Raw genomic sequence first — 13,677 nt, 5'->3', positions numbered from 1 at the left:
TCAAAAATCACTTCTGACAGGATTGGAGGACATAGAAGGTGCCAGGGGTCGAAGCAAAGATGCTATTTACTATACTATTGCTAGGCCCCAAGAGTTTTTATTGTTTATTTGGGGTTTTTTTGTTTGTTTTCTTGGTGCCCCCAGGGCTTTAAGTTGTGCTCTGTCATTGAGTTCTAATCTGAGATCTGAGATCTGAACTTTTAGATATATATAAATATATTTATATATGTTTATATATAGTCACCGTGAAAGTGCAAGTTATTCATGATTTCATTTCAGGTGTGCTGTGTTTCAATACCAATCCCTTCACCAATGTCCCTCCACCAGTGCCTATGCCCCCATTTACCTCTTACCAGTCTGCTTTTAGAAGAGGCTTTTTTTTTTGTATCTTATTTTTATATCTAATATTTACACTGTGATTCACAGTAATTTTGCAGATGGGGTTTCATACATAACACTTTACCACCTTCCTACCTTCTCCTGGTTGACTGCTTCCCTCCACCTATATACATTGCCTATTCCCACCTCACTCCCCCATTTTCCAGCCCCCATAAGGGCTTGTTTACTACTGAATAACAATTCCATGTTCTTTGTTTCCATTTTCTTTGAGTATTCATTATTCCACCATTTTGCTTTTTTACATCCACCATTACTTTTGACTTTATGTTTTTGGAAAAGGAGGCTTGTTAAGAAGAAATCTGCTATTTTTCTGAAAATTTAAACACTCAGTGTTTATCTGGAATGCTGCTTTTTCTGTCAACAGTTTGATAACCAGTAACTTATTAGTGATAAAAGAATTTGTTTCATATTACATTTGTTTCATGTACTTATCAGTACAGCTTTAGAATACTATTTATAAAATATGTAAACATATGAAGTGGTTATTAGGGCCAGAGAGATAGTGCAGCTAATAGGGTGCTTGCCTTTTACTAAGCCAACCTGGATTCAATTCCTGACCCCATCCCTGAGCCTTTTAGGAATGATCCATGAACACGGAGCCAGAAGCCTCAAGCACTGTTGGGTATGTCTTCAAAGCAAAATAAATAAATAGTTAGTAGTTATTCGTAGTTATAGTTATTAGTAGGTCCTTAAATATTTTAAATGTAGAAGATCTTTAATTCCATACTCAACTGAATATATTGATTTAGTTTGTTTTTATGTCTTTTACCTCTGTGCAATGTATTAATGTATCCTTTACCTCCCTGTAATGTTGTTATTGTTTGTTTGTTTGCATCAATGTTCTGTTTCTTTTTTATTACTTTTCTACCACGTATATAATAGTAGTATTATATGTGAGAAAAATTATAGCAGCCATGAGTAATAGATTATATGAGCATTGCCTTTGCATTTATTAACATTAGCCTAATTGTTTTTCTCGCTTTCTGAACTCCTTAGAACTTATGCTTAAGTCTGTAAAGACAGAATTACCTTATTTAGCAGGCATGTTGAGTCACTTTTGTTCTGTGTGTGTGTGTGTGTGTATACATATATATACATATGCTCCTGTTTTTCTCTGCCCTATCAGTTTGTTACCTTTTTACATTTTACAGCTTTTACTAAATTAAGTGTAATGTTTATACTTATTTTTAATAAGCCAGATTTTAAAATATAACTTTTGACCCACTAAATTTGAAGAAAATGAAAGAGTTACAAATATAATGTAACCATACTAATACAATGAAATTGACATTACAATTTTGGAAACAGATATGGTAGTGAAAAGGATTACATTTCTTTGTAAGTTCTGCAGAAAATAATTATAGGGATGATTGTGGGTTGGTTCTGGTGGCCAAACATCTTAGTTCAAGTTCCTGTACCATCTTTTCTTAGATATCTGAGATCTAGGGTTTTTGTCAACATTCCTCTCTTTCCTCATCTATGAAATTTCATCTATGAAATGGGACTTAGTATCACAAAGGATCGACTAATGATGTGCTCTGATTATTTACACATAAGACATTGCTACCACTACCATTGCTGAAGATTAGTAACTTCAAGAGTCACTATCAGGAACATATGGTTAGGCTTGGTGATAAATAGGAAACCTTCTGATCTCTCACTTGAAGGAAACAAAATTACAGCCTCCCTTACTTCTCCTCCAGTCAGAACGTGTAAGATTATTGGAGCCATAGATTCTTAAGGAAACTTAGAAAATTTTTCTTACTCTAACTAAAATTGGCATATACCTGAATATCTTCCTCTTCTCCTATATCTAAACAAAAGTAGGATATAGTGGGAAATAATAATGTGCAAAAGAAGAAATCTTTTTATGTATTACCACATGCTTACATAGGTCTCCGTCTTTCTTATTCATTTGTCTTAGTCTACCTATTTTCTTCACTACTTGAGTTTGCCATCTTTATATTCCAACTCCTATTTTTTCTTTTTTAGCGGGGGCAGGGGTCACACCCAGTGATGCTCAGGGGTTACTTCTGGCTCTGCACTCAAATAGCCCCTGGCAGGCTCAGGAAACCATATGGGATGCCAGGAATTGAACCACCATTAGTCCTGGGTTGGCCACATGCAAGGCAATGTCCTACTGCTGTACTATCTCTCCAGCCCCCACCTCCTATTTTTTACCTGAATTCTATCTCTGTCTCTGTTTTTCAGATTGTGAAGCTAGCTATTTACGGCATGCTGCCTAAAAACCTTCACAGAAGGACGATGATGCAGAGGTTGCATCTTTTCCCAGATGAGGTAAGTCAGTGGCCATGAGTGAAGTCAGTGGCCAGTAATGAAGTATTTTTTTAAATATTCAGCAAAATTTTGCTTCTTTCAAAATAATTGTAGTAGAATGCCCTCAATAATTTCTTGAAATCAACTCCAGAAATATTTCATGTGTTTCATTATAGTGAATACCTCATAACAGTTGCTCCTATTTTAAATCATGCTTTGAGTCTTTAGACTAAAACTGCTAAACCTGTAATTTCTGTATTTTCATTTTAACAATTTCTTTCTTTTGAACACAGAACTAGTGATCAGAGCTTCTGTTAATTGAGGGCACTCCCTGTTATTTTATTAGCAATAATTTAAAAAAAAAAAAGCATGAACTTACTGTTTGTATATCACCAGTAACATGATTAATAGATTTGGTTGTTATTATGTCTCATGCTTTAACTTCAGAATACATGTTCTTACCAAAATTTATTCAAATAAAAGTATATTGTACCCGTGGAAAAGTGGTAGGGAGCTTGCCTTACACACTGCCATTAGGATACCTGAGCCCTGGCATGAGTGTTACCTCAGCACAGAGCCAGGAGTAAGCCCTGAGCTCTCCTGAGTTGACCCAAACTTAATCCTCTTCCTCAAAAAAGGTACTTTTAAAGTGAAAACATTATTCTATTATATTGTTTTGATTACTTAACTTTTCTCTTCAGGTAAGGTAATGAAATATTAGACATTCTAAAATGAAATAGTTGGGTCCAAGTGTAGATTCAGACTGTCTGGATTAAAATTCATTTATTGATTTCATGAGTATATAATTACTATCTCTGTTCTTGTCTGAGTAATGGGTACCATGCAGATACTTCTTCATAAGCTAACGGTAAAGGTTAAAAGAGATGACATTAGTAGAACACTTAGAACAAGGTCTAACAGGATAATTGCAGTTATTACCATGAGTCTGTTGTTCTTATAGTTCAAATGTTGAAATGCATTCTAGAAGACAAAGTTAAACCAACTATTTAAGTTATTTGTGAACTCTTATTAGCTTTAATAATGCATATGTCAATTCTTTCATCAAAATGACTAATTTGTTACCTTTTGTTTGTTTAAATGACTGGATAACTTTCTGTTCACTTTACCTCTGATATAAAAAGACCCATCATATGAGTGGAATGCAATGAGTTTGGTCTTTGGTGCTACCAGCATATTTGAAGCATAGTCCCAGTAATTCTCCTGTCTTGAGCAGCTGGAACTAGTAAAGGAATCAGGGATTTCTAGAGCAACACAGCCAGGCATGTGCAAACCCAGTAACTCTTCTGGCTATTAGCCAGACCTCAGAGAAACCTTTCAAAGGGTAAAAAGAGGGAACAGTACATGATTACTGAGAGCAATGTTTGCAATGTTAAAATGGGGTGGGGGAGAGATGAACCAAACATTGTTTCCCCCAGACTATCCATTTCCTTCAAATATTACCTATATACCTAATTATACTAATCTTGTATATTCTACAGACTTAAAACTGTTATCAAACTGGTGCTATAGTGATAGCACAGCAAGTAGGGCATTTGATCCCCAGCATCCCATATGGCCCTGAGACTGCTAGGAGTAATTTCTGAACACAGACACGACTAACCCTTGAACTCCACTAGATTAGGCCCAAAAGCCAAAAACCAAAATAAAATAAAATAAAATAAAAGACCAAACTATAAAAAAAAAAAAATTTACAGTTCTAAGTAAGCCTGATTTGAGTGTAAATGTCTTAAATATTTATAATAGTTCAGTTGAGTCATAAATTGCTTATAAAATTTTATACTATAAAATAAATGAGCCTGTTTCCCTATAAAAAGGAGTGGGGTAAATGGAGGGATTTTTTAAAACTTGACAATACATTTTATTGTATTATAAATAAAATAACATCTTTTGGATCTAATTATGAGGAAGGATCCTAAAAATTCAGATAAAAAGAGTTGCCCCTGAGACCAGATCATTAACACAGCTGGTAGGGCATTTGCCTTGCATGCAGCTGACCCAGGTTTGAACCCCAGGATCTTACATGGTGCCCCAATACTACCAGAAATATTTTATAAACACAGAGCCAGGAATAACCCCTGAGTTCTGCCAGTATGGTTCAAAACAAGCAAAAAAAAAAAAAAAAAAAAAAAAAGACTTGCCCCAACATAATTTGCCTGGCCTCTTTAAAAAACATAAATACTGCATAAAACAGAAAAAGAAAAAAAAAAACTCTTCAAATTAAAGGAGACCAAAGAACATATGTATTTTAAGCAACATATTTAACAGCATTGTAAAATAAATAAATTGTATGATCCTTGACTGGATTTTGAATTAAGGAAGAAAATGCTATATTTATTGTATGTGTACATTTATTAACGTAAGACATTGTTAAACTAATTTTGGAAATTTAAATGCATGTTATAGGATATAAAGTATTTCATCAGTGTTAATTTTTCTGAACATGACTTGCTAATGTGTTCTGTTAGAGACAGTCCTTAAATTTAGTAGATGCTAATGTCATCTACGATGAAATATTTCGAGATAATAGAGATTTTTTAACTCTTTTTTAAATAGCACCATTACAAACAAGATTGTAATTTGGTTTTAGTCATAAAAAGAACATCCCCCCTCACCAGTGCAACTTTTACACCACCAGTGCCCCCTATCTCCCTCCTCCCCCACCCGCTACCTGTATTTGAGACAGACATTTTACTTCTCTCGCTCATTAGCACTGTCATGGTAGTTGTTAGTGTAGTTATTTCTCTAACTGCACTCACCACTCTTTGTGGTTAGTTTCATATCGTGAGCCAGTCTTTCTGACCCACATCTCTGGACATTATTACAATGATGTCTTTTATATTTCTTAAAACCCATAGATGAGTGAGACTATTCTGTGTGTGTGTGTCTCTCTCTCCATCTGACTTATTTCACTTGGCATAATAGTTTCCATATGCACCCATGTATAGGACAATTTTATGACTTCATCTCTCTAGATAGCTGTATAGTATTCTATTGTGTATATGTACACACTTTCTTTAGCCATTCATCTGTTGAAGGGCATCTGGGTTGTTTTCAGATTCATCCTATTGTAAAAGCACTGCAGTGAATTTAGATGTGGGGAAGGCATTTTGTATTTTGTATTATTTTTGTGTTCCTAGGATATACCCCTATGAGTGGTATAGCTGGATCATATGGGAGTTTACTTTCCAGGTTTTTGAGGAATCTCCAAATTGTTTTCCATAAAGGCTGGATTAGATGGCATTCCCACCAGCGGTGAAGGAAAGTTGTTTATTCGTGAAACTACGTATACTTCCTTCAAACCTGAAAGTGAGTCTGGCTGGGTGTAGTATTTTAGGTGAAGCATTCATTTCTTTCAGTTTTGTTACTATATCCCACCACTGCCTTCTGGCCTTGAAGGTTTCTTGTAACAGGTCTGCTATAAATCTTAAGGATGCTCCTTTGAATGTAATTTCCCTTTCCCCCTTTTTTTTTTGTTTTGTTTTTTTTTTTTGTTTTGTTTTTGGGCCACACCCAGCGGTGCTCAGGAGTTACTCCTGGCTATCTGCTCAGAAATAGCTCCTGGCAGGCACAGGGGACCATATGGGATGCCGGGATTCGAACCAAGCAGCTTAGGTCCCGGACTGTCTGCTTGCAAGGCAAATGCCGCTGTGCTATCTCTCTGGCCCTGTAATTTCCCTTTTTGATCTTGCTGCTTTCAGAGTTCTATCTCTATCTGCAGTATTTGTCACTGTGACTAGGATGTGTCTTGGAGTGCTTCTCTTTGTGTCTCTTTTAGCTGGAACTCTTCTGGCATGCAGAATTTGGTTACATGTAGTGTTAGCTCTGGTTGATTCTTTCTGGGGATTTTCTTCATGGGTCTCTGGGACTCCAATGCTTCTTATGGTCTTTATTTTTAAGTTTATCAAAGATTTCTATTTTCATCTGTTCACATCCTTTGAGTATTTTTTTTATTGTCTGATCATTTGCTTTAAGGTTCTTTTTCAATCTCTTATGTCGTATGGAGTTGTTATGCATCTTATCTTCCAGCTCACTAATTCTATTCTCAGCTGCTGTAACTCTGTTGGAGAGGCTTTCCATTGAGGTTTTCATTGAATCTGCCAAGTTTTTCAGTCCTGTTATTTTAGTTTGGAGTTTCTGATTTCTTTTTTTTTGTGTTCAGCTCAATCTATGCTTTGAGTTCTATGAACATCCTCCTTATTTCTTCTCTAAACTCCTTATCTGAGAGGCAAACTAGGTGGTTGGCACTTCTTGGGTCATCAGAGCTGCCATCTTTATTCTCTGCTTGGTGTTGGCCTGTTTGTTTGCCCATTGTCACGCTTGTAGTATGGTTTATTTTCTACATGTTATGGTGGTTCATTGGCTAGAAGATTCATGTGGCCACAAAGAGGAGCAGCTGCACTCCTCTGGCTCCACCCTTTGTAGGTAGGATACCTCACCTCTGATGAAGTGCTCCCAGGGCTCAATGGGTAGGTGGCACCAAGAGCCAGGACACAGGAGAGCAGAGAAAATAATCTAGAATGTCTGCCTGCTGTGTTTCAAAGGGACACAGCAGCAATGAGCTACACCCTTTGTGGGCAGGACAAATAGGTGCCCCCAGGGCTCAATGGGCAGGAAGGACCAAGGTCCAGGACACTGGAGAGCAGAGAAGGTAGTTCAGAATGTCTGCCTGTCATGTTTCAGAGGATACCAGGGGTACTTCCTCATATCCCACCACAGTTCTTGCTGATGTCTCCTTGCACTAAGGTCCTATATTTGTTTGGGGGGCTTTATTGGCTTTAGGACCACAATTGGCTGTAAATGAAGTGGTATAGTCAGATACCAATTTGTAGAAGTCATTGTGAGGTCAAAGTCAATGGATGTAGAGTCACTGGTGAGGTCAGATCTCAGGCATATACTATAGAATATTCACAAAGAAGCATGCACCAACCACTTTGGGAGAGTAACTCTGATATTAGTTTACTTTAGCCAAAAAGAAAATGTATTTGGGTGTTTGTGTATAAGTAAAAAAAGCATATGTTCTAGCTTATAAGCAGTAGATAAACTGAAGAGTAAATAAGTGTTCACTGGTTTTTGCAGCTTCTCTGCAGATTTAAAATTTCTTTAAAAATTGCACCCCCCAGGCCCGGAGAGATAGCACAGTGACGTTTGCCTTGCAAGCAGCCGATCCAGGACCAAAGGTGGTTGGTTCGAATCCCGGTGTCCCATATGGTCCCCCGTGCCTGCCAGGAGCTATTTCTGAGCAGACAGCCAGGAGTCATCCCTGAGCACCGCCGGGTGTGGCCCAAAATCCAAAAACCAAAAAAAAAAAAAAAAATTGCACCCCCAAACCATAATATAGTAAATGTTTATCTAGTTCCTGTGTTTCTTCTTTTTCTCTCTCTTTACTCTTTTCCTATTTTCTTTAAGTTATTATCACTTCTGTGCACAGGTTATCATAACTTATGTGCACAGGACTTGTGTTTTTTGGTTGGTTTGGTTTTTGATCATTTTCCTTTTTTGCTTTTTCCTCTGATGGTGTCAGGGATCAAAAACCCAGGTTAGCCTTGTGATTGGTCAGTGCTTTATCTGCTGTGCTATCTTCCTGACCCGGGGACTTGTGTTTTAATAGAGGCCAGCCCAGTAGAGTTTGAAGCCACTCTTAGATATTCTCGACCTGATAGTTCCATTCTGCGATCCAAGAGCTTGTGGGTGCTCTGTGTTAAAGGGATAACTGGGCTATACCAGCAGTGTTGGGATGTGGGATTGGGGAGTGTGATTCCAGGCATCAAACTCAGGGCCTCCCAAATGCTAGGCATGTGTTTGTAGATATACCAATTGACCTATCTCCCTGCCCCCTGCATTAAACATTTAAATCGCAGAACTGGGGTGATACTACAGTGGACAGGACACTTTTCTTCCATTGGCTCACCAAATTCAATTCCTGGTACCCCTGAGTTCTGCCAGGAGTAATTCTTGAGCAGAGCCAAAAGGAAGCACTGAATACTGCACATTTTGTGACTAAGCCCCCCCCCAAAAAATATACTGTTAAATTTCTCTTTATAAATTCATCTAGCATCTTGGATTACTTTTTGTAAGGATTCAGGGAGACACTTTCCCTTCATCCTGATTCTCATCAGTTACTTCATTTTGCATAAATTGTATTCATTCTTTCCATATATTCCTCAATTAGTGGGGAAATTTGACAGGCTCATTTCATGGGGGAAATTTGTTAACCTTATTTCAGCCAACATTCTTTTCAATTCAATAAATGTTTTCTAAAAGCCCACTATGTTGCACACTTTATACATGGCAGTGTTTGAAATAGTCTTTACGAATAATCTAGGGGTCTTTTCTAATGGCTTACCAAAGTTTGAAATATTTGAATTTTCATTTTATTTTGTGTATGTATGTATATATATATATATATATATATATCTTTTTTTTTTACTTCTCTCTTTTTTTTTTAATTTAAACACTTTGATTACATACATGATTGTGTTTGGGTTTCAGTCATGTAAAGAACACCACCCATCACCAGTGCAACATTCCCATCACCAATGTCCCAAGTCTCCCTCCTCCCCACCCGACCCCCGCCTGTACTCTAAACAGGCTCTCCATTTCCCTCATTCCTTCTCATTATTAGGACAGTTCAAAATGTAGTTATTTCTCTAACTAAACTCATCACTCTTTGTGGTGAGCTTCCTGAGGTGAGCTGGAACTTCCAGCTCTTTTCTCTTTTCTGTCTGAAAATTATTATTGCAAGAATGTCTTTCATTTTTCTTAAAACACATAGATGAGTGAGACCATTCTGCGTTTTTTTCTCTCTCTCTCTGACTTATTTCACTAGGCATAATAGATCCCGTGTACATCCATGTATAGGAAAATTTCATGACTTCATCTTTCCTGACAGCTGCATAATATTTTATTGTGTATATGTACCACACTTTCTTTAGCCATTCATCTGTTGAAGGGCATCTTGGTTGTTTCCAGAGTCTTGCTATGGTAAATAGTGCTGCAATGAATATAGGTGTAAGGAAGGGGTTTTTGTATTGTATTTTTGTGTTCCTAGGGTATATTCCTAGGAGTGGTATAGCTGGATCGTATGGGAGCTCGATTTCCAGTTTTTGAAGGAATCTCCATATCTCTTTCCATAAAGGTTGAACTAGACGGCATTCCCACCAGCAGTGGATAAGAGTTCCTTTCTCTCCACATCCCCGCCAACACTGTTTATTCTCATTCTTTGTGATGTGTGCCATTCTCTGTGGTGTGAGGTGGTATCTCATCGTTGTTTTGATTTGCATCTCCCTGATGATTAGTGATGTGGAGCATTTTTTCATGTGTCTTTTGGTCATTTGTATTTCTTTCTTTGTCAAAGTATCTGTTCATTTCTTCTCCCCATTTTTTGATGGGATTAGATGTTTTTTTCTTCTAAAGTTCTGTCAGTGCCCTGTATATTTTGGAGATTAGCCCCTTATCTGATGGGTATTGGGTGAATAGTTTCTCCCACTCAATGGGGGGCTCTTGTATCCTGGGCACTTTTTCCTTTGAGGTGCAGAAGCTTCTCAGCTTAATATATTCCCAACTGTTAATCTCTGCTTTCACTTGCTTGGAGAGTGCAGTTTCCTCCTTAAAGATGCCTATAGTCTCAATGTCCTGGAGTGTTTTGCCTATGTGTTGTTCTATATATCTTATGGTTTTGGGTCTGATATCGAGGTCTTTAATCCATTTGGATTTTACCTTCATACATGATGTTAGCTGGGGGTCTATGTTCAATTTTTTGCAAGTAGCTATCCAGTTGTGCCAACACCACTTGTTGAAGAAGCTTTCCCTGCTCCATTTAGGATTTCCTGCTCCTTTATCAAAAAAGTAGGTGACTGTATGTTTTCGGGAACATTTTCTGAGTATTCAAGCCTATTCCACTGATCTGAGGGCCTGTCCTTATTCCAATACTATGCTGTTTTGATGACTATTGCTTTGTAGTAAAGTTTAAAGTTGGGAAAGTAATTCCTCCCATATTCTTTTCCCAATGATTGCTTTAGCTATTCTAGGGTGTTTATTGTTCCAAATGACTTTCAAGAGTGCCTGATCCACTTCTTTGAAGAATGTCATGGGTATCTTTAGAGGGATAGCATTAAATCTGTATAATGCCTTGGGGAGTGTTGCCATTTTGATGATGTTAATCCTGGCTTCTGGGAGAGCGAGTTTTCTGGAGCCTCTTTTCAGCCCACTCCCAAGAGGTTCACGCAAGAGGACAGTAGACAAACACACACAGGTAGCACTCACAGTTTTTCACAGTCAGGCCCCACTGGGCAGGCGTAGTTTCGTGGATTTTCCCAGCCTGGCATCACAAACAGGGGACCCCATATATATATATCTTTATTTAAACATCTTCTTTACAAATATGATTGTAGTTGGGTTTCAGTCATGAAAAAAGACTTCCCTTAACCAAAGCAACATTCTCATTACCAATGTCCCAAATCTCCTTCCTCCCTACCCCCACCTGTACTCTAGGCAGGCTTTCTGCTTCCTTCATTCATACACATGGTTATGATAGTTCTCAGTGTAACTGCACTCACCACTCTTTATGGTGAGCTTCATGAAGTGAGCTGGACCTTCCAGCCCTCCTCTTTGTCTCTGAGGATTATTGCAAAAAATGTCTTTTATTTTTCTTAAAACCCATAGATGAATGAGACCATTTTGCGTCTATCTCTCTCCTCTGACTTATTTCACTCAGCATAATAGATTCCATGTACATCCATGTTTAGGAAAATATTATGACTTCATCTCTCCTGACGCTGCATAATATTCCATTATGTATATATACCACAGTTTCTTTAGCCATTCATTTGTTGAAGGGCATCTTGATTGTTTTTAGAGTCTGGCTATTGTAAATAGCACAGCAATGGATATAGGTGTGAGGAAGGGATTTTTGTATTGTATTTTTGTGTTCCTAGGGCATATCCCTAGGAGTGGTATAGGTGGATCATATGGGAACTCAATTTCCAGGTTTTGGAGGAATCTCCATATCACTTTCCATATAGGTTGAACTATAAGGCATTCCCACCAATAGTGAATAAGAGTTCCTTTCTTTCCACATCCCCACCAGCACTGCTTGTTCTCATTCTTTGTGATGTGTGCCAATCTCAGAGGCGTGAGATGGTACCTCAAAGTTGTTTCGATTTGCATCTTCCTGATGATTAGTGATGTGGAGCAATTTTCATGTGCCTTTTGGCCATTTGTATTTATTCTTTATCTGTTCATTTCTTTTCCCCATTTTTTGACGGGATTAGATGTTTTTTTCTTGTAAAGTTCTGTCAGTGCTTTGTATATTTTGGATATTTGCCCCTTATTTGATGGGTATTGGGTGAATAGTTTCTCCCACTCAGTGGGTGGCTCTTGTATCCTGGGCACTATTTCCTTTGAGGTGCAAAAGCTTCTCAGCTTAATATATATATATCATCTTTTTATCTCTGCTTCCACTTGTTTGGGGAATACTGTTTCCTCCTTAAAGATGCCTTTAGTCTCAATGTCATGGAGTGTTTTACCTATGTGTTGTTCTATATACCTTATGGTTTCAGGTCTGATGTCAAGGTCTAATCCATTTGGATTTTACTTTCGTACATAGTGTTAGCTGGGGGTCTGAGTTTGCTTTTTTTTTTTTTTTGCAAGGGTCTAACCAGTTGTGCCAACACCACTTGTTGAAGAGGCTTTCCTTGCTCCATTTAGGATTTCTTGCTCCTTTATCAAAAATTAGGTGATTGTATGTTTGGGGAACATTGTCTGAATACTCAAGCCTATTCCCCTGATCTGAGGGTCTGTCTTTATTCCAATACCATGCTGTTTTGATAACTATTGCTTTGAACTACAGTTTAAAGTTGGAGAAAGTAATGCCTCACATATTTTTCCCCCAAGGAGTGCTTTAGGTATTCGAGGGTGTTTATTGTTCCAAATGAATTTCAGAAGTGTTTGATCCACCTTTTTGAAGAATGTCATGGGTATCTTTAGCGGAATCGCATTAAATCTGTACAATGCTTTGGGAAGTATTGCCATTTTAATGATGTTAATCCTTCCAATCTATGAGCAGGTTATGTGTTTCCATTTCGTAGTGTCCTATCTTATTTCTTGGAGCAGTGTTTTATATTTTTCTTTGTATAGGTCCTTCACATCTTTAGTCAAGTTGACTCCAAGATATTAATGTCCATTACTTCCCTATCATTATTGGTGAATAGTAAGGCCATTGATTTTTGTGTATTAATTTTGTAGCCTGCCACCTTGCTATATGAACCTATTGTTTCTAGGAGCTTTTAGGTAGAGTCTTTAGGGTTTTCTAAGTAGAGTATCATGTCATCTGCAAACAGTGAGAACTTGACTTCTTCTTTTTCCTTTCTGGATTCCCTTGATATCTTTTTCTTGACTAATCACTATAGCAAGTACTTCCAGTACTATGTTGAATGGGAGTGGTGAGAGAGGACAGCCCTGTTTTGTACCAGAATTTAGAGAAAAGGCTTTTAGTTTTTCTCCATTGAGGATGATATTTGCCATTGGCTTGTAGTAGTTGGTCTTGACTATATTGAGAACTGTTCCTTTCATTCCCATCTTAATGAGAGTTTTGATCAAAAATGGGTGTTGGACCTTATCAAATGCTTTCTCTGTGTCTATTGATATGATCATGTGATTTTTATTTTTCTTGTTGTTGATGTTGTGTATTATGTTGATAAATTTATGGATGTTAAACCATCCTTGAATTTCGGGATGAAATCTACTTGATCGTAGTGAATAATCTTCTTGATGAGGCATTGGATCCTATTTGCCAGGATTTTGTTGAGGATCTTTGCATCTGTGTTCATCAGGGATATTGGTCTCTAATTTTCTTTTTTGGCAGCATCTCTGTCTGGTTTTGGTATCAAGGTGATTTTGGCTTCATAAAAGCTGTTTGGAAATGTTCCCGTTTTTTCAATTTTATGAAGGAGCCTGGCCAGGAATGGTAGTAGTTCCTCTGAA

The 13,677-nt window shown here is 37.6% G+C and overlaps 1 protein-coding gene across 1 annotated transcript in view; it reads left to right on the top strand.

The window, feature by feature from the left end:
• Nucleotides 1-13,677, top strand: part of MRPL13 (mitochondrial ribosomal protein L13) — a 48,487-nt gene that overhangs the window by 18,084 nt on the left and 16,726 nt on the right. Inside the window, exon 5 of the mRNA XM_049773516.1 lies at nt 2,611-2,697. Coding sequence (XP_049629473.1) covers nt 2,611-2,697 — 87 coding nt within the window. The remainder of the gene's footprint in view (nt 1-2,610; nt 2,698-13,677) is intronic.

The sequence above is a fragment of the Suncus etruscus genome, chromosome 5, assembly GCF_024139225.1.
Source record: "Suncus etruscus isolate mSunEtr1 chromosome 5, mSunEtr1.pri.cur, whole genome shotgun sequence".
Classification (NCBI taxonomy): Eukaryota; Metazoa; Chordata; class Mammalia; order Eulipotyphla; family Soricidae; genus Suncus; species Suncus etruscus.
This window is presented reverse-complemented; position numbering and strand designations above follow the sequence as displayed.